The sequence below is a fragment of the Thermobia domestica genome, chromosome 1 (genome assembly GCF_964235325.1).
Source record: "Thermobia domestica chromosome 1, izTheDome1.hap1.1, whole genome shotgun sequence".
NCBI classification, from domain to species: domain Eukaryota; kingdom Metazoa; phylum Arthropoda; class Insecta; order Zygentoma; family Lepismatidae; genus Thermobia; species Thermobia domestica.
In genome coordinates, this window is record NC_137454.1 from 374,577,283 (window position 1) to 374,599,436 (window position 22,154).

A 22,154-nucleotide genomic window follows, 5' to 3' on the forward strand; every position below is an offset into this window, starting at 1 on the left:
TGAAAAATTTTGTTCTATAAAACGTCAAAATTCACACCACCAAAAATGTCTATGATCGGCTTTAGACGCTACCGAATTGCGAGAAAAATACGCTTCTATCGCATACATGAAAATTCGGACCCAAATTCACTCTTGAAAATGTTATGAAATTTTATGATTTGGTAAAGAGAAGGTCACGAAATTTCATTTTGGAATTCTAGTAGACACCCTGATAGAGAGAAGCGGTTTTCTGTAATTATTTAAGCGTTCTAAGAATATATTCCATCTCGACTCTAGTCTCTCTATTAAATCCGGAAGTGGTATAAACTTACTACATTTTCCGGTTTCAATAATAATTTTAAAATATCAGGCCATACCAGCCAAACTCCTTCACATAGTGTTCACGTGATACTGCTGGTTGTTATTCATGTGCAACTATAAATATTATTACTATGCATTAGAGATGTTTTATTTGATGTATTTTCAGTAGAACAAGCGGATATTGCAATTCATGTATCATATATTCATGTATGAACGACTCGGACGAACATAATGACAAGCACCACTTCCGGTGAAATCAAGTTATTTGAGCTGAGCGAAGCGAAGCTCTTATACTCGGGTTAGCCGTTTGGTTGTCCGCGAGCTCCTCCTAGACCGTTTGGCCGATCTCAACCAAACTTAGCACGCTGATAGAGTATGTCGTGCTGAGTGACAACATAGGTCGAAATCAAAAATCCGATGTACCATCGAGGAATAATCACCGAAAAACGCTTCCTCCTAGTAAGTAGAATGGGTTGAGATCAAACCATAGAAGAGTATTATAATATCTAGGTCGTTTAATTTTGGTTATATATCTACAGATGGCAGAGGAAGATTCTTTTGTATGTGTCATTGCATTGAATTGCATGGAAAAGTTGAACTTTCTTTCCCTGTTTACACGAAGATTAGAATATATGACTACCACTATATTTTCCCGTGCCGTTCATCTATAGTTCACCATACAAGGATGTGGCCACAATTTTCCGGGTGTGCTGTAGTGTAGACTAGAGACCAACCCTCATTCAATGTACTAAAAAATGCAACTATTAATATAGTGAAGATAAGGAAGAAAAATAAAAAAGGAGACCTACGAAGACAGACTTTTACTGAGAAAACATCAGTGGCGTAGTCTGGTTTTCTACGCAGAGACAGCTATTATTTTTAATCCATTCTTCTGAATATTTAATACATTGTTCTTAATATTGTGCATTATTATTAAGCAATTATTGCATTATATATTAGTTTGTTTACTCGGGGGAAACGTCACATCAACAGCTTCCATGGACGCCATGCTCTTGGAAAATTGGTCTCATAGAATGAGGGTTAGTGTACAGGTATATGCAGCGGACTCTCGTTAATTCAAACTTGGATAATTGAGAATTCGAACAAAAGTTACCCTTGAAAACTGTATTAAAAACAATTGTAAAAAAAAAATAAATGTATATGAAACTGCATTTCTGTTTGCATAATTCGAAGTAATAGAATATAAAAAATATTGCAGTGTTGGACAAATTGCAAATAAAAGAAGTACAATTTCAACAGGCTTTCAGCTATTCGGAAGCAAATCTAGGAAAGAGTAACACTAAAACATAATCTACCTGGATAAAGGAGGGCAAAGAAGGAAGATAAAAATACAAGGAAGATTTAAAAAAAAAAAAATTAAAGAGACCTACAAAGACAGAGATTTTCACTGAGAAAATGTCAGTTGTGTAGTCTGGCTTTCTACTTAGGAACCGCTGTTATTTTTAATCCATTTTTATGAATATTTAACACATTATTCTTAACGTTCTGCATTATTATCAATTAATTATTGCATTATTAGTTAAATGCATGTTATTTTGCTTGCTCAGGAGAAGCGTTACATCCACAACTTCAATGGACGCTACGCGTGTGGAAAGTATCTACTAGTTGGTTAGTTGGTAAATTCAGAACCAAGGCTATACGAGACTAGACGAATGAAATCGTTCAGTTTAACGTCCCACGATTATGCCTTTTAGGTTAAGCGAGACGGATAAATAAGGCCAGTGAATAGTGATGGAAGAATCGATGGAAGAAACGGGAGTAACCCAAGAAAAACCACGGACATCATGTTGTTCATCAGAAACTTACATGACCGGGGATCGAATCAAGCACCCACACACCAGAGGTAAGCACTTTACCACTGAGCCACCGTGTCCCCTATATACGAGGCTAGACCTAGAACTTAAGTTGGAATCGAAAACTCAAAGTCATAGCGGAAATCGAACCGAGGTCTTCCTACGAAGGCGCGAAATTGTAACTAGGATTAGGATTTTCGGCGCGCCCTCTTTCTTTTGGAAGCAACACGAGCTCTGCGAAAGTAATGTTCCCCAAAGAGAGAAAGTGACGAGAAATGTTTTCTCTTGATTCTCATCTCAAAAGGGAGAAAAGATTCGAGACGAGACAGGAAACATGACCATTTTCGTCTCGTTTTTGAGAAGAGAATCGAGACCCAACGAAAAAAAAAAAAAAATCTCGAGTCTTGTGGGAAACACTAGTTCCAGAGGTGGATTTAAAAAATAAAAACTGCGGGGCAACCAGAACTCAGACTATGATAGATGTCAAAAAACATATCAATTGTTTTAATTATTTTTGTCACTCAAAAAACTGGCGGGCTAGGCCCCACGATAGATCCGCCACTGACTAACTCGCCCTAGTCTTAAATCTCAAACACTGTTTTTATGTTATATTATCAATTGACAAAGTGGTTGTACGAACATAATGAAGAGAATTTATCAACGTTTAAAGATACAATGTTTAAAGAGTCATTCCACAATATATTCCACTAATAAATGTGGATTAAATGTTGTTGTATAATACCCCTCGTGAAGCTCTCTTGACGCGGAGGGATTATGATAACTTTTAGATGAAAATAAGAAACATTCAAAACCTAAACTTACAAAAGAAGACGAAAAATTCAAGACAAGAAGAGAAAGAATTCTTCGGTCATCGAGACGAAATGAAACACCTTATTTCAGGTCTCGTCTCATGGGCAATACTGTCCGAAAGTACCGGATGTGTCAAATATTAATTCCAGTTGGAAATAAAGACAATTATCCACCATCTTTTTTTTTTTTTTAAAAAAAAATCTTTTTTGGATTCCTTTATTCCCTTAATCTGCTTCCAATCTCTTTTCTTCTCTTTTCTCGTCTTTTACTGCTACTTTTTTTTTTATTTTTATTCTAATTTTTTTCGGTCATCAATGATTGAGTGTGGTGTTTCTTGTGTGAAAATTTTCACAAGATCAAACAGTTTGTACTGTCTCTGGATCTAAATGACGCAGATGCAATTTGCGAGCTGCTTCAACCATACCAGATTTATGATTTGCAGACAAATTGCGTTATATTTAATATTACAAATACCGTATACGGTGGTGCTGTTTGAAACTGGGAACAACAACGATTAAGAAACAAAAAAATGTTTATTAAATGTTTTGCCACAAAAAACTTGAAGTTAGTTTTCAGAAGAATCCGAATGTTATCGAATTTGCAACGTCTCCAGAGTTTGTCATTCGTAGTAAATACGAAATTTACTCCAATGTGGTAAAAACCTTTGACCTATACAAAGATGTTTTTTATAAATCTGTAAATATATTTGATTTCATTTGATTTTTAGTTTAGCGTCTACTTTCAGCAGCGAGGCTATATGAGACGTGGACCTGCAGCTTAATGTGGAATCCGAACCACATGAGCTTCCTCCGGGAATCGAACTCGAGTCTCCCAAACCAAAGACTGGCCACGAGGGAGCTCTGTCTTCAAATAGAAACACGATTACTCTTTAAACACATCGAAATGTTTACATTTGTTAAATCCATGACAGAGAGTTGTACGTAGTTCATTATACAGGGTGGCGCGGAGCCGACTCACACATTTCAAAGGCTAATATTGCGCAGGCGCGATAGCTTGAAGAGGGTTGTCGCTGGGGGTGTGGAAAGTGGATAGGCTGCCATTTCATAAGAACACTGAAACACTTACAATGGACCTTTAGCGTAATGTCACCTAATAATGAAATGTCTGAAAAATCGCTACACTTTAATGACTGACTTCGTTTCGTAATAAGTTCGAACACAGAAAACACATTGTTCAACGCTCCAACAATATCCACCTTAACTGTTATGGTATTTCTATAAAATGGCCCAATCTCCCACCCGTAACCCATTCTAAGCTAACGCGCCTGCGTAATATACAACTTTGAAATATGTTCAATCGGCCCCCACGTAACCCTGTATTATATTATTTTCAATTAGATGAAATAGTAGTTGTTAAACTAGTTGAGGAAAATAGCTCCTTTTCCCTTTCTGTTCCCAGTCATCCCTGTTTGTCTAATGGCTAGCGTGTGTGCCTTTTATGTATGTGGTCCCGGGTTCGATTCCCAATGGAAGAACACAAAAATTTAATTTCACAATAAATCACTTTCATTAATCACCCGTTTTGTTGAGCCTAAAGGGCGTAGGCGCAGGACGGTAAACTTTAAAACAATCATTTTCCTGTGGAAAGTGTCTCTAAAAATCCTCAACCTTAGTTATAGCTGTGACTAAACCATATAACATAATGGGAATTCAATATCTACTCACAATAAGGTTTGTATTTGCATTTAAACGGTAGCGTTTACTCCCTTGGTGCAGGAGAATCAGGTTTGATTCCCGGTGGGATAACATGCTACAGAATATTCTTATGTCATGATATCTCGTATGACCTTGAAGTTGAAAAAGAATATTAAACCTCCAATAAACAAGATCTTTAAATATAAATAGGGATATGTATTTCCTGTAACTTAAGAAAGAAAAAAGTAATACCAAAGTAATGATTATGTGGAATTTTTAGTGCGTGAAATAAGAGCACAAATTTGGTTGAAAGTGTTCCAGCAGCCAGGGATGTCCATGCTTAAAGGGATGATTTTAACTTTCGCTTCATCCACTTGCATTGCACGATTTCTCAGAGTTGAAAAGTCCTTCAAGGATCATCAATGACCCGGACACGGATTGTCAAGGTCCTAAACGAGATCAACCAAAGCCAAACCACATGATCGGTTGACGGAGGAGGTGTAAGATTTCCCCTCTGGACTTACAAGTTCTTTCTCCATATGTTTTCTATTTTCTTTCTTTACCGCGTACCGTTAGTTCATTGGACAAGAACCCCCTCTTCTCCCCTTCCTACCGACGGCAGCATTGCTCTCTCTACCTCACTGCATCTTCATGAGTGGGTCAGAGAGACCTCGTTACGTGAAACCAACCTGCTGACTGAGTTTCTGCGTTCAGTGTTACTCTGAGTTAGTTGTTTGTGCTTTGAAGTGTGTTACGGGTGACTCTGAGTGTGTGTTGTGGTTTTAAGTGTTTTTCGGGAACCATGCAGTGGAAGGCGGCCGTATTCTGGCTGTTTCTAGGTAAGCATTGTCTACCTGTATTTATAAGCACTTAAGCACCCGTTTTTGAAAAACTTGTATATCCTAGAATTTTTCTAGATTATTTTTCTGTATCCTAGAAATCATGAATTATTTTTCTATCCTAGAAAATCCAGGAATATTTTTGTAGATATCCTAGAAATAAGGAGTTTTCTGTCTTATTAGGAGATTAAGGAGATTATTTTTCTAAACCCCATAAATGAAGTATCCTAGAAAATCGAAGATTATTCTCTATATGCTAGAAATCAATGATTATTATTCTATATCCTAGAAAATCGAAGATTATTTGCAATATCCTAGAAATCAAGAATTACTTTTGTATATTCTAGAAATCAAGGATTACTTTTCTATACATAGAAAATCGAAGATTATTTTTCAATATCCTGGAAATCAAGGATTATTTTTATATTCTAGAAATCAAGGATTATTTCTCTATATCCTAGAAATCAAGAATTGTTTTTCTACATCCGTTTTTTTAAACAATCGTTAAGTAATAGTCATCTATATTTATCCTGACTCCCTTCTATTTGCTAAAACGGCAAATTAATTTTACTACGTGTTTAATTGAAGTAGTAGGTTCACTTTGGTTTTTCTATTGTAACAAAACATGAGTAAATTTGTGAATCCGTAAGGTAGTACTACTGTTAAAATTATTCGATTAGTAATATGAGTTAAAATAATTATCCAAACTATTTCAAACAATGATTTTGTTTGAATACTCGGGAAATATGTCTTTGAATTATTCGAATATATGATAATTCGAATTCTAAAATCATTAATTACTGTACATATTATGAGTATGATTTGTAATCTTTCAGAATTCTTAAGTCCTAATTACCGTACTATTTAATTTTATGTATTTGTACTAATACGCACTGTATAGAAATGGGAAGTTTACTTTTCTTTATATATATATATATATCATTCCACAAAACTTGGTTTTGCATGATGATTTAGAGAGTGGCCCAGGGGAAATCTTTTCCCCTTCCGGGAGATACAAAATGATCCTCCTGGAAATAATGTATATCAAATAGTGCTAAACCACTCAACGTGGTTTATTAGTCTTATCACAGTGCTCTTTCACCTCCTGTTGTAAATAAAGTACACCCGGGGGAAAATCTTTGTTTAAATGGTAATGGATATTTAATCAGAAACAATCGAACGTCAGGGAGTCATTTTATCGGATTTTCTAAATAGTTCCACTATTTGGAAGAGTGTTTACCCCTCTCCATCCTCTCCCTCCGCAAACACTGTCCATCGCGCGAAGTCAGTTTTTGTGGTAAACAAATACCAAGTACATGGGTTTTCTCGGGGTTCTCTCGTTTCCTCCCACTTTCTTCATTCCACCATTTCATTCATTTCTCATCATCACCGTCTCTTTTAGCCTGGCCGGCATAACTGTGGGACGTAAAAATTAAATATTTCATTTCAAACACTGTTCATAAACACAAAAAGAGGTAAAACATGTATTCAATGAATATTAAAACCCCTAACCTCTGTGTAATTTGTGTACTATTCGAGTTTTTGTATGACACTAGAATGTTAAGCTTCTCTTCTGTTGCTTGTTCTACTTGTTCGTTATTTATTTTAGCGTAGTGCAGTCAGGGGCGGATCCAGGACCGACTTCTGGGGGGTGGTTGTCATACTGCTACTTTTAAGGGCTCCAAACTCTGGGATGGGTTTTATTTATATATATAAAATAAGAAAGTATCCTTTTCTGGGAGGCAAACGCTCCGATCCCCCCTGGATCCGCTCCTGAGTGCAGTTGTCTTTCTCGTTTTTGAAATTTAGTATCATATTCTGGGTAGAATTTATTCTGTATATCGCGCATTTTGATATATCTGTCTTCGGTTTCTTTCCGGTATGTTTGTGCATATCTGTTTTATTTATCATTGAGCAACATTTTTGACAGGTCGTTGTGGAGTGGTTTCGGTTGTTATATAAGGCATCAGGGCAGACTCTGCCATATGTGCAACTCGTTTACGGGACGGAGGCCCGCGGTGGCTCAGTGGTAGAGCGTTCACCTCTTGTGCTTGGGGTCCCGGGTTCAAACCCTGCTCCCGCCAAGTGAACTTTGTGGTGGACAAACACCGTGTGCGTGGGTTTTCTCGGGGTTCTCCCGTTTCCTCCCACTTTCTTCATTTCATTCATCTCTCATCATCACTGTCTCCTTTAGCCTAACCGGCATAACCGTGGGACGTAAGACTCAAAAATTTCATTTTCATTTTTTTCGTTCACGGGACGGGAAGTGTCAAGGGACTGCAAAATCTGTCATAACTAGGCCTATATTATTTAAAATAAATATTTCTTATTGGAAACAGACTTCATGATGATGGTAGTTACATTTACTAAACTGAACTTCTATTTTCGTACTACATTCATAAATTATGTTTAGGTCGTAAACCAAATGGTCAAACAAATTCCAGCTTGAATTGCTTGATTCTTGTCAAATACAAGAACTCAATTCTCGAACAGTAGCGAGCACCTGTTTCATTTAGTTAGTTTATCACAGTTTTGATACGAGAAATTAGTCTTGTCTTTGTCACAAACAAGTTCCTGATCATTAAATGTAGAAACAAGTTTTTATTATTTTTATTTTTAACAGATATAGAACTAAAAGCAACAGATAAAGAAAAAAAGAGCTAGTTGCACTGGAATCGCAAACTGATATATTGAGGTTGAAGCTCGATATTGAATTCTATAAAAAGAATTACCATCTTTCCTCTGCAGATGTGTTTGCTTTATCTTTCACTAACATAATAGATTATTATTTAAAGAATAAAAACAAGACACAACGAAATTATATTTGTAGTGTTTAGGCCTTTCTGAGTGCGAGTGCTTCTTCCCTCACCTTCGTTGTTTATGATGGGGTAGCATATTTAAAATCGTAGCTTTTAAGATTTGTTTTTTCTGAAGAAAGGAGGGCGGCAAATGATGCAACTGCATGGGTAGCCAAATTGCCTAGAGCCTGCCCTGTAGTGAATCATATGTGGTCTTCTGATCAAGTGAATGTAGTTGAATCTTGTTTAGTTCTACTCGGTTCTTCTCTTATTCTTGTGTATAAAAAAATATGACAGCTTCTGGAATGTGTTCCAAACGAATAGTCCTGGAGGAATGACGTCACGCCGGGCCCTTACTAGGTTTGGTTAAGGCTTCAATTCACACCTGATATGTTTCTTTTCTATAGCTTCACTGATAAAATATTTTAATTAAAAACCGTGCAAGATTTGTATAATTTCTGCCTTACTAATAATATCTTTGTATTATCATAATTAGTATATTCAGTATTTTTTTTTTACAATAATAGCGTTTTTTTTTATTATTTCTTAACATGGCATTTGATTCCGTTAAGTGGTGCAAGAAACGTAAACAGAGAGTAAAATATCCGTGGTTGACACTTATGTAGTATGCTAAGTTAACGTAGGATTATTTTTCTAGATGCTAAAAAATGAAGGATTATTTTTGAAGTCCTAGAAAATTAAAACTTTTTTTCTATATCCTAGAAATGAAGGATTATTTTTCTAAGTCCTAGAAAATCAAGGCATGTTTTTCTAAGCCCTAGAAAGTCAAGACATATTTTCCAGATCCTAGAAAATTAAGGATTATTTTTCCAAGTCCTAGAAAATCAAAGCATATTTTTCTAGATCCTAGAAAATACAGAAATGATTATTTTTCTTCAAAATATTTCTCTCCAATAACAACAATGACGGCGAAAGTGTATGACTTTGGCACTGCAAGGAGGCAATACCGTTGTTGTATTCACTACTGCATATTATTATTACTATTATTATTATTATTATTATTATTATTATTATTATTATTATTATTATTATTATTATTATTAACACCCACACACTTGCACCTGATTTCGAATGGTACTTCAGCTTATTGTAAGCATACAATATAGTAAAATTGACTTGTTTAATTACAAATATTAATAATAGTATTTCTTAAAATTTTGATGTGAGTTTGGAGTCCCGTTCAGCAGTAAAGGGCCCGAATCAAATGAATGTAGATTCCGCCGCGAATTGAACCCGGGTCTCCCACGCCAATAATCGTAGTTCAGAACTATATATACCAATATGATAGATACGATTACTTATTTAACCTCAAATAAAGTCAAGTAAACAAAAAGTTATACGAGAAATTTGATTCGCATTTTCGTAGGCTTTTTGCTACTTAGAGAATAAACACTGTTCACCATATATATATTTTTTACTTGGAGTCTGTTTATTTGCTTTTATTTAATTTTCATTGTCCGATATATCTATTTTTTTGTTTTTCACCTATCGTTTATCAAATATAAAGAGCTTTGGAATTGCAATTTTTGGAACTACGCCTCCTGTGACCCTATTACATATAGATTTGCCAGTGACGAATTTAGAAGCTAAAAACTGGAGGGGGGTAGCCGCAACCCAGACTATGATAGATATATCATGAGTTTACTGGAAGCTTTCAAAAATATATAAATAATAGTTTAAATTATTCTTGTCACTCAAAAAAAGGGGGGGGGCTAGGCCCTCGGTCCCCGGGTTAGATCCGTCACTGAGGTATGCAGCAACGCAACGCAAAATTAGGCGTCTTAGTTTGGGATAATCAGTATTAATTTTTGTAAATTAACGAGTATTCTGAATCTCTCGTTAATTCGAACTTGAATAATTCAAACAAAAGTTTATTCTCCTTAAAAACTATACTGCAACAATGGTCGTATGTAAATCGGACTTTTCAATCTCCTGTTTGGATTATTCGAAGTTATACAGTACAAAATTTTATGGTTCTGTACAGAATGCAAACACATGAATAAGTTTTAATTGGTTGTTAGTTAACCAGAGGCAGTAGTAGGAAAGAGTGACACAAAGATATAATCCATCTGATCATCGAGACAGTGAAGACGAGATGGACGATGGAGCAAAGAACCAATTGTATTCCAAATTTATTTTAAGTTTGAGAAATGGTTGAGAATTTAAGAACTATTTGAATGCCAACTAAATGTTAACGAAGTATTTCACGCAATAATGAAATTGAACATTTATTAACTATTTAAAAATAAATCAAATTAAAAGAAATGAAGGTCACAAACTTTTTTTTTTCTTTTAAGTGAGAAGAAAAAATTAAGATTGTTACTCGTGTGTTTGCTTCTGTGTGTTAATTCAGTGTATGTGATACTGTACTTAAATGTTTTACGTGGTAAGTGTGGCTTAATTTATGTGGGAGTAAATGTCATTTGTTTGTTTTGACATATTAGATCACGTAAATAATATGCCTTGAAGACAGAGTCCATTGCACATTAATTACTTCCTTTTTCATATACAGTACTTATGTTCCCCATTTCGTACTTATATCGTGTCTCCTTGAACTTCAAATTAAACACATTCTGTTTTATATATTTGGGGTTTCTTTGCGATTGCAAATTTTGCGAAGACAAATATTGAATGAAGCTTTGATTACCTTTTTTTTTTTTTTTTTGTATTTTATGTATTAGTAAGTAAAATGTCACCTTCTCTCTCAGTACTCGAATAACTTGCGATCTGAATGATAATTTCGAAGCAAATTTTGCCTTACAGTTTGAACACTGGTTTGGATATTGCAGTTGGAGTTTAGTGTCCCCTTCAGCACCGATGCTATATGAGACATGGACCTACACAGTAAATTGCTATTATGCAGCAATAATGATTTTCGACAGAAATTGAACGTCTGGAGGTAGCGAAGAAACCAGTCTCTGCTATTAAGAATCTTTTACTTATTATTGGCATTCTTAATATTTTCATACTTTATGTCCTTTTGGTGCCGACAAGTAAGGGAAATTGATTGCAAATGACCTGACTTGAAACTTTGACAGGATCGAGAGAAAAATATATGAATTGAACCTGCGGAGAATCGAGCAAAAATTAGTTGAAACTTAAAATGTACAACACAAATGAAAGTTATACAAGAACAGCATACATTAATCAAGGCCGTACCCAGGTTTGACAGGTGAAGGGTGTTGTTGAAAGTCATAATAAGCTTAAAGGCAAGCAAATGAGTACTTGAGAAGTATGTTGGGTGAATTTAAGACTGTGTGTCACTGTCGAAATCTTTTTCCAATTACATTTGGATGCATTTTTTTTTTTTCGTTTTAAACGTGATCCTTTACAGAGCACGGCAATCTCTGTAATTCACTGAAGAGAAAACCTTCAAATTCATCTTTCCGTAGTCTAGTGGCCTTTGGTACATGAAGTTTCTATTCCTTAAATAAACGGTTTTTGCTATCACTTATCGTTTTTGTTCCACTTAGATCTATATTAAGACCGGAAGTTGAAATGGATTTGTATCACTTCCGGTTTTATTATAGAGTTAAGGATGGAGATAAAATGTATTCTTGGGACGCCTAATCGATTAAAGGAAACCGCTTCTCTCTATCAATTAACGTTTTGTTCTATGGTAATCAACGTTAAAACTAGAAATAGTGTAAATACATGTTCTCAGCATATTAACCAGATGAAGTGTTCGTTGTCCAACGTTTCGAGAACAAGACGTTGTTCTCATCTTCAGAAACAGTATGAAAAGACTAAGAAAAAGGAATTATATATTTATCTATCTGTTTATTTGGGGGGCCGCGGTGGCTCAGTGGTAGAGCGTTCACCTCTGGTGCTAGGGGTCTCGGGTTCAAACCCTGCTCCCGCCAAGTGAACTTTGTGGTGGACAAACACCGTGTGCGTGGGTTTTCTCGGGGTTCTCCCGTTTCCTCCCACTTCCTTCCTTCCACCATTTTATTCATTACTCCTTATCACCGTCTCCTTTAGCCTAACCGGCATAACTGTGGGACGTAAAACTCAAAATTTCAATTCATTTTCTATCTGTTTATCTATCTATCTATCTATCTATATATATATATATATATATATATATATATATATATATATATATATATACTATCTGGAGCGGACAGGGTGGCTCTGATTGTCTGATGGATTGTCCAATCGGTTATAGTGTGAACATGACTGATTAGTCGGTGGTTGGTGCTTTCTGACTGGTTGGTGGACTGTCCAATCGGTTGTTGGCCCGATGACTGGCTCGCTGCCTGATGCCCTCAATTTCTGATTGACGTCCCAAGAACATATATTTGCATCAGGCCACCATGAAAGCTTCAGTTCCTATTTTAGAAATAGAGTATTTTTAACACTTCCAGCTTGAATACCACCTCCTTTAACTATAAAGGTAACCAAGAAAGTTCTGTCGCTTTTTCACCCACCACCTTCGAACATCGATATGTCACCTAAGACGTAATTGGAAGATCAGAAATAGTCCCCATCAGCATCGACTACTTTCTGCCAACGTTCTGGAAGACCACGGATTCCATCGCTGTAGAATTTAGTGGGCCGTGAATCGAAGAAGGTATCAAGTGCATTTTATACCTCTACTAGGGATTTGAACTGGCGACCTCTAAGGTGATTGTCCAAAGAATGGAACAGATGATAATCGGATGATGCAATGTCCGAGGAGTATGGCGGATGCAATAGTGTTTCCCATTCAAGGCGTAGAATGGTGTCCTGTGTCATCCTAGCCACGTGGGGCTTAGCGTTGTCCTGTAACAGGAGGACCCCTTTGCGATTCAGAAGTGCTGGCTCCAAAGTTTTGAGTTTTTTTTGAACACGGTTCAACTGCTGACAGTACACAGTTGCATTGAAGCTCTGACCAGCTGGTGGCAGTTCTGGATGCGCGATGCCGCGAGCAGTTCACCAAACACACAGGAAAACCTTCTTCTGGTGTAGTGCTGGTTTCGGCTGTTTTGGAACCGGTCATGGAACTCTAACCAATGATGACGGAGCCGTGGAGCTTCGTACAGGACCCATTTTTCACCACGTGTCAACACCCTGGCCAGAAATGGCTCCTTCCTCAGACGAGACAGAAAAAAAAAACAGGTATCTACTCGCGTTGTCTTCTGGCCCAGAGGCTAATCATATGAGGCCCATCGACCCAACTTGTAGTGCTTTCCAAGTTGATGGAGGTGCTACCGAATGGTTTCTCCACTCACACTGTAGTCCCAGTTCCTCACATGTCTGGCCACTGTTCGCCTCATTTGCTGCTTGAAGATCTTAATTTTGTACATGTGGTGGTCTTCCGGCACGTGGTGCGTCTTCGAGTGTTTGGTCACCGTCCTTAAACTTGTTAAACCACCGCTGTGTTTGGTCACTGTCCACGTAGTCACGACACCCTCACAAAAGGCCTGGTATATCTTCCGCCCTGCTGCATAGGCGTTTGACTCCAGTTTGAACTCGTGCAGCATACACTCCCTTATGACGCTCTGTGGAGATTCCATTCACTCTGTCCTTACGCAAGTTCACGGTGTAATTGAACTGCCACAACCTGGTAGTATGTTGGATATACCCACAACAACAACTGACCTTCGCCTTATCTCCATTCGCATTCAACTCACGCTGTGAGGGCCAATTGAACACAAACTTTCACAAAAAGCGACAGAACTTTCTTGGTTACCTTTATAACTGGGTTCCTAACTTTTGATTCACTGCATCCTGGTCAAATTTGATGGTGATGCATCAGGTATTTCTTTAGATTTTTGTTTGTCTCCCGCACGGACGAACAGAATAAATATTTTTTGGTAAACCAAACTTCCCACATAGCACAAGTACGTCCACGGGATGTCCGAGACTGAGCCCGCAACAGACGACGGGACATCCCGGGATTATCCGAATGTGCTCACGGGACATCGACAGGATTTCCGCGGGAGATCCAGATGTCCGCTAATATCCTGAGATACGGGATATTCAACGGGACCACGAAGGGATGTCTATTGGTTTTCCCTCGGACCTCCTGTCCCATCTGGTACGTCCCGTGGATACCCTACATGGAAATCCTTCATGACGTCCCATGCAGGACGTCCATGGGATGTCTTCTCATTATCCCGATAATCCCGGGAACCGAATGGGATGATTGGGATCAAAATGGGACATCCCAGGGACGTAGTGTGCTATGTGGGTTCTTTAAAATCAATGCAATAGAATAATTGTCCTAAAGTCACATCCGTAATATGTAAGAGAAGCAGTTACTTTCGCTAACAACTGTACAAAATGTTTCACTTCTTGTTACCGAAATGTAACATTCTCATTTCGGTAACATTCAACTTTTCTTTTTCATGCTTTTTCTTTTTTGGCCATGTTTCTGCCCCGTAAATCCTGTCTGATCTTTAACCACTGTGTTGTAAATCATCCGTTTATTCGTTCATATGATTCTGTGGTCCCTCAGAACGCCACACACTTTCTTCCAATTTTGCCTTCCATTTCGCATTCTGTGCTATTTCCACGTCCAAATCATCATTCTCGGCTTGGATTTCGAGAACTTTTAGATCAAATCAAAAGAAAAAAAGACAGAGCATTTTTGTACACAAATTTACAAAACGAGAGGAGACGAGGAAAAATTTTCTAGAGTCGAAATTAGACGAGAATTCTACAAAATTTACAAGAACAGATAATCTCATTTCTTATCTCCTGTCTAACCGTAGCCATAGAAGTTAAAATTCCCAATGTAATGGGCTTCTAATTAGATTTTAATTAAAAAAAATTAACCTCTGGCTCATTAAAATAAATGAACTCTGTTAAATAGTACTGTAAAAGGTACACGCACTAGAAGTTTAAATTAGATCCGGTCCGGTAGATGTCAACCACTGGAGAATGCCGCGATCTAATGGCGAGATGTGTAACTTCTACTACCTTTGTTTCAATAATAGAAAATGAGGCGTGGATAGAACCCGTTAAAATTAGGGTAGAAACATACCGAAGATATCTCGCGATCGAGGTCGAGGTTTCAGTCGCGGTCGCTACCTCGATACTGGCACAAACACATGGATTCAAAGGGGTAAGCGCATGCCGAAGATGTACGTTACATCGCGACCTAGAGGTCGACCGCGAGGGCGAATTAGTGGTCGTGATGATAAACAGCCGAGTTTGTTTTCACATCGATATTCAGCGGAAGCATCGTTGTGGCTCGTGTTCTCATTGGTTCTCTCTGAAGCGCTGCACGGAATAAAGTCTTTATTTGTTTAGGGATTGTGGTGTCTATGTTCGATAGGTTTTGCCGCACTACTATATTTGATTATAAAAGACATATTAATAGAACTAGTGAAGAATATTCCAGCAATATAGGATAAGAAATACAAAAATCATAATGGGTACGTTTTAAATAGAGAATGGAAGAAAATAGCAATTGAAATGGTAATGTCAGATAAGTTATTTATATTTACTTGAGAATTATACTGTAGCTTATTATTATATAAGGCAGTGGCGGTTACAGGGAGGGGGCTTTCGGGCTGAAGTCCGTAAATTGTGGAATTTCTAAAATAAGTTACTGTTAATCATATCTATGCTTTAAAATTCCACGACCCAGCCCCCCTATTCCGAGATTAATAAAAAAAAGTGTTTCTTCTAAATTCGTTATTGATATAAGGTAAAGAAATACCTGTAAAGACAGGCACGTATCCATAGGGAGGAAATGTCGAGTAATGGAATTGTAGTAACGAAGCTGCATTTGCCCCCTCCACCTAGAAACCTGAAGACATACCTGTCTTTTTATTATTATTACTTTATTGGGAAATGATTTCTCGTCTGAGTTGTGAAAGAAGGCATTTCTTCACAGAAAATTGAAAAAAAAAATGTAAAAGTCTTTGATTTATTGATAGTGATGGACAAGAGATGAGACTCAAATATTTTTGCAAAATAAGAGAGGAGAATATAGCATTTCTGATGATTCGTCTCGCATCCATCCCTATTTATAAACTGTTTAGTCCTTTCGATTTAAAAAATGTGGATTCGCAGTGATTTTTATGCAATAATTCCAAACGCGCCACAGTAATGCTTCTCCTCAAACTGAGAACTTACAGCGAGGTAGAGACCTGCACGGGCTGGGCCTGGCCTGGGCGGGCCGACTCTGTTATTTCTTTGGGCCGGGCCGGGCTTGGGCGGGCCGACACTGTTATTTCTTTGGGCCGGGCCGGGCTTGGGCTGGCCGATACTGATTTCTTTTCAGGTCGGTCTGGGCTGGGCCGATCAATTGCAATTCTTTAATAATTATTGACTTTCGTTAAACGATAATTGGAATAAGGCCAAACGTTGAAGAAGTGTGTCCGTGAAAAATGTTACAAAGAATGCAATAGCTATTTACAGTTTGTGTTGCTTAGCGACTCCACTTTCACTATAGAGAATTGCAGGCATTATGCGGTAAATTGGTCTCTGACCTTGACCTTCACTGAACTCAAAATATAACAAGAAGGGGTGGGAATGTTTTGCCTGTCGCTAAACAATATTGCCATCTTCACTTTATGCTAAAAATCAATTAAGTTAGATTTTTGTTACAGGGAATAGAGATTTTGTTCTTTCGATGACACGCAAAGTTCTAGGAGGCAATGGCAACATTCGGGAGGCAAGCGTCAGGTTGTAAACCAGTGTTTAGAAAAGATTTCTGAGGTTACGTCAAATTTAGTACTAAATTTTGAGAAATATTTGGGCTCGAGCTATTTAAAAAAAAAATTATCGGGCCGGGGTCGGGCCAAAAACTTTTAAAATTTATCGGGCCCGGGCCGGGCTTGGGCCAAGAATTTTAAAAAACTTATCGGGCCGGGCCGGGCTCGGGCCGAAAATCTCCTAAACTTTTCGGGCCCGGGCTGGGCCGGGCCTAGGTACGTTCGGGCTCGATTGGGCTCGGGCCGAAAAATTCGGCCCGTGCAGGTCTCTACAGCGAGGGTGCAAACTCCTCGCTGTGTGCGCAATTCATCCATCTAGACCTAGATATCGAGGTAGCGACCGCGACTTAAACTTCCACCTCGATCGTGAGGTATCTTCGGTATGTCTTTACCTTTACACTTATCAGTAAGATGTTAACAAATTGACTCCATTATCGAACTCAGCTGAGATAATTGCTATCTTTGAAGAAAAATAATTTAAAAAATCGCTTCCCTTAAAAAGTTATTGTGAGGAGTAACGGATATTCATACGTACTAACAATATTATACGTACGTCTCATTTGCGTATTCCTACCAACATAAAAGAATACTTACCTATATAAATCAACGGATTGTAAACCCAAGATAATGGAGATAGACGACATCCTTAAGAAGGTCAAGTGGAGAATTAGAATTAAAAATAACACGTGTAGAAGAACCTTCTAATTGATGGGTTTCATTACACAGATGTTCAGTTGCACAAGTCGGTTATTTTTTCTTTGATAGAAGGAACTCTCACTTTCCTTGGTATCAAGAGGTCAGATCCTTCTGAAATATTAGAACTTGTAAACCTAATATTTAACCTTTTAGACCTTTAATTTTTGAGCAATAATTCTATAATGTTTTATTTTTAAAAAATAGAAAATAAATACACGAAAATAATATTTCAATCATAAACTTCGGGTTTTTCAAAGTTCCATTAAAATGTTTGATATTATTTATTTATTTATTTATTTATTTATTATGTAAAATACTCGTTCTTTGTACAGTTAGAATATGATTTAGTTGACATAAAACCGGAAATTTGAATGTACGAAATAGAAATTGGCCTCTTTTCTTCCTCGTAAAAAGAATGTTCGTAAACACTGCATCATGTGTTTGCCCATTTTTAATGAAGAGTTTGAACACCGAATTTCACATATGCAGATTAATCCTTGTATTGAACTCTTTCTGAATAAAGAAGTGGAAATTTGAACAATGTAGAAACGAAAATGTAAATGTGAATTCACACGTCAGTTGCTCCCTTTTCTCCCTTTAGGTGCGGAGCGTTAAAAACTCTAAAAGATGTGTTCAATTTTTTTATGGGAAATTTATATACCGAGTTTTATTTTCGTTACTTGAGGATTTGTGAGATGCTTTACCAGTATCCTTGACAGAAAAAAAAGTCCCCTTCACTACTCCTTAGGACGCGTATTTTTTTTTTTAAATAATTCTTTCTTATCCCTCGCTCTCATGACAGTGATTTTTTTTTTTTTTTTTTGCCTAAATTTCATATTTCTATCTATAACAATATGGCCTGGGTGTTGGTAAATGAGTCTCTTAGGGCAGAACCATAAATATTTGTTTTAGCTTGATTTCAAAACTATAACAGTCATTCTATAAAATCACGTGAATAGAAAGAAGTCTAATTTTATGCAAGCATATACAACTCAAACTTCTTAAGATACGGAGTTAACTTTTACCTAATATTTTCTCCCACCTAGCATTTATTTATAGTTATTTTTCACTCACCCGGTAGGCCTATATCTGCAAATTTGAAAAACCGGGGACAAAAACTGGAAAATTCACCCTGTAATCTTCATGCTCCTTCCTAAGTCTTCTCAAAAAGAACCGTAGATGAGGGGTAATTTGGATAAGGGCGTATCGACCCGTTTTCCGGTAAAATGAGGTACTTTTTTTTTTTTTTTTTTGCAAGTTAGAGCTTGTCAGTATGTGCCTGTAGATGCTATGCTATAAGGTAATATCTATGCTCCGTAACGAACGCCTGTCTCCAAAAATAGTGTGTGAATACGTTGGTTAATTGGATAAGGACATTTGTTTTTCTGCTCTGCTGAAAAATTGAAGAATTGCTAGTTACGCCCTTATCCAAATTTACCCTTCTACTTCCGTAAGTCTAGACGAGTTAAATCACTGTTTCGTTCCTAAAAAAATGAAAATTATCTCTACCGTCTCACCCGGAATTCGCTCGATCTCTTTTCAAGATAGTATTTACAAACAACGGACAGAAAACTGTTGATTTTAAAATATTTCATAAAGAAATATTCAAATAATTTTACAAAACATTTTTCCACCTAATGCCTACAACTACGTAGGGTTTTCTAATGAATTTTGTGTCTATTTTTTAAAGAAAATAATCAGTAACCATCATGACTTCTTTCATTACAATTTTCTTTGGCGTGAGATCAAAAGAGTGTATAGCAGAATGTGATATGAATCCTGAGTCATGTAGAATTTGTGGGAGTTGCCAAGAACGAGTTTTCGTACACATAACCCAAATATTTGTGAGTGGGCCACAGGAAACTTAATTGAGGCTTGCGTCATCCGCGACACTCTCGTCCTAACAATTATAGACTTGCTCTACACTAATGGACGTAATAAAGCCATTTCTCAAATCCTACCTCATTCAAAGTTTGAGGAACTGTTTTGTTCTTCTTCTTCTTCTTCTTCTTCTTCTTATTATTATTATTATTATTATTATTATTATTATTATTATTATTATTATTATTATTATTATTATTATTATTATTATTATTATTATTATGATTATTATTATTATTATGATTATTATTATTATTATTATAGGAAACAAGGGTACTACTTTGGGGCTTACAGAGAAGAAGCATGGTGAACTTTGCTAATTTACTGTAGACATGCAAATTCCGAAAGCACACCAAGGTGCGGTGGCGGGTCTTGAGGGAAATCTCATGCATCCATAGACGCCCGTAGCAGGGGAGCCAGAAAAAGGACGATTGTTCCTTCTAGATTTTCGAAAGGGGTTCTGTTCTTCGAAATAAATGTTAAGAAATGATTTGCGATTTGCTTACTTAGCTAGTGCAATATTTTAATATATTTACTGTAGTGAAAAAGTTACCCAATATATTTAAGTTAAGTATTATCTGCATCAAGGTGTGTATATTTGCGACTTCACTTGCGTGTCTCAGTCTTTCGCTCCCCCTTTCCCCGTCCTTAAAAAAAATCACGTGGTTGTTTTTGCATGCATCGGTAAAATAATTAAATGTTATAGTTAGAAGCTTAAAGAAGGATGCTTACCTAACTTGATAATTCTTGTGCATCACTTTCTAAGGCTGTATGAAGCTTCCTCCTCTTAGTTCGTGGCGATAACATTTAAATTTTTGCTAATTCTTCTTCTTTCTAAAGCTGATACTGGGCGTATGGTGGCTCAGTGGTACAGGTTTGGTGTAGCCTAGGGTGACCAAATCTTCAACTAGGAAAAACGGGACATTTTTTTTACATTTGGATAGGTTACTTCCCTAAATATATATTTTTGCCTCTCCGTTCTCTCCCTCTTTCTCTTTCTCTCTCTCTCTCTCTCTCTATCTCACAAAAAAGGCAAATTTACACTTTTTCATTTTAAAACCTATTGAAAAGGTTGTGGAATTAATTAAATAACAAATAACTATCAGCAACTAACAAAAAATGAAATTTTGAAAACATTACTAAAATTTATATAAAACATTCATCAATATCTGTCAATCAACAAAATCTGCCCGTGGCAGAATTTATAACAAACTACTCTGAGCATCGGATTCCAACTCGCTTTATTTGCTTTTTTTTTTTTTTTAACTTTTAAACATTATTTCACTTACAGTTAGTTTTCTTTTTACTTTCACTTTTATATTTCTATACTTTTGTTCCCCTTTCGTAAATGACAGTATGTTACATCTTAGTCAAATCAAGGAAACACTGTACTGCACTGGTGACAGCGCCTCAGTCTTCCACCTCCCGAAACAGAGAGTAAAAACAGTTCGGTTTTAGAGAATTTTAAAAAACGATCTTTCATCGAAACCGGTTGTTGGTTTTCTTCAAAACCGGTTCCGTTCTTTTCCAAAATTTTCTGACCAGAATAGTGTTTTATTGTTCTCCAGAAACCGACTCCGTTTTCACAGAAATAGTTCTGTGTGTTTTCCTAAAGTTTTCACTGAAATCAGTTTAAAGAAAACCGAAACCGGTTTCGGTAAAAAAAACGAACCGGCCTTTGTAGACAACCAAAACCGGTTTCGGTGAAAACCGAACCAGTTTTGGAAAAAATCGAAATGTCGGTTTTTCGGATTTCGTTTTTTCTAGAAACGATTCCGGTTTTTATAAAAACCGGTTTTGCCCATCCGTAGTTCAAACTAGCATAATTTGCAACTATTGTTGGCTGAGCGCATTTGTATGTATTTTTTGTTAAAAAACAATAGAAGCAAAAAGTAAATGAATAAAACAATACTGTAATTGGTACTTCCTTCAATATAGGTAAATTAATCTTATCACATAGCTTCTGTCATAGGAATTGGACACTCAGCAAACTAGAGAAAATTTGATAAGAAAAGGGTAAATTTTCTTAAGAAAACACTGATTCGAATCCTGCTGAAGATCATGGGCGCAGTGGCGTAGGGAAGGGGGGACGGAGGGGCCGCCCCCCCCAAAGAGGTCCGACAATATACTTTGGTACTTTGATGTTTGGAATGTTTTATATATTTTTATGTTTATATATTTTTTTGTTTGTAATTTTTCTATATATACCTATAACAGCACTTGGGCTCCCCCCCAACACACATCCTGGCTACGCTACTGCATGGGTGTTCCTGTGTTCGTATCCTTGTCGTATAGTGGCTTAAGTAGAATATTGGGTACTATGTAGATAAATAGGCTGAATAAAGAAAAATGCTAAAGTGCTGCCAAAATGTCTTGAGCCGTGGCAAAAATGTGAACTAAAGCTCACACCCTCCCACACCCACGCGTTGAGCCAATAAGGGTTCAGCTGTTGATAAGCGAGAGAACCTTAGCAAAAGGGAGTGGAATTCCTTCTGCCGATAGCAGCACTAGGAACGGAAGACTAGGTGTCAAGTCAATATGGTATATCTATAGCATACTTGACTTCGGCGCACGGGGTACAGATTTGATTTGTGGCAGAAAGCCTTGAAATTTGATCATAATTGCGATGATTGAAAGAATCCACTTTAAACTTTAGCAGTGCTATCAACCTTTCTTTCTCGCGTACCCC

At 36.9% G+C, this 22,154-nt stretch overlaps 1 protein-coding gene across 2 annotated transcripts in view; it reads left to right on the forward strand.

Annotated features, from left to right (window-relative positions):
• The first annotated feature begins 5,192 nt into the window (after nucleotides 1-5,192).
• The window catches only part of LOC145664483 (uncharacterized), a 197,418-nt gene continuing 180,456 nt past the window's right edge, over nucleotides 5,193-22,154 (forward strand). Inside the window, exon 1 of one of the 2 annotated variants that reach the window (XM_081731210.1) lies at nucleotides 5,193-5,418. In XM_081731210.1, the coding sequence (XP_081587336.1) occupies nucleotides 5,382-5,418 (37 nt within the window). In that variant the 5' untranslated portion in view covers nucleotides 5,193-5,381. The remainder of the gene's footprint in view (nucleotides 5,419-22,154) is intronic. The other variant, XM_081731206.1, reaches the window with a different exon arrangement.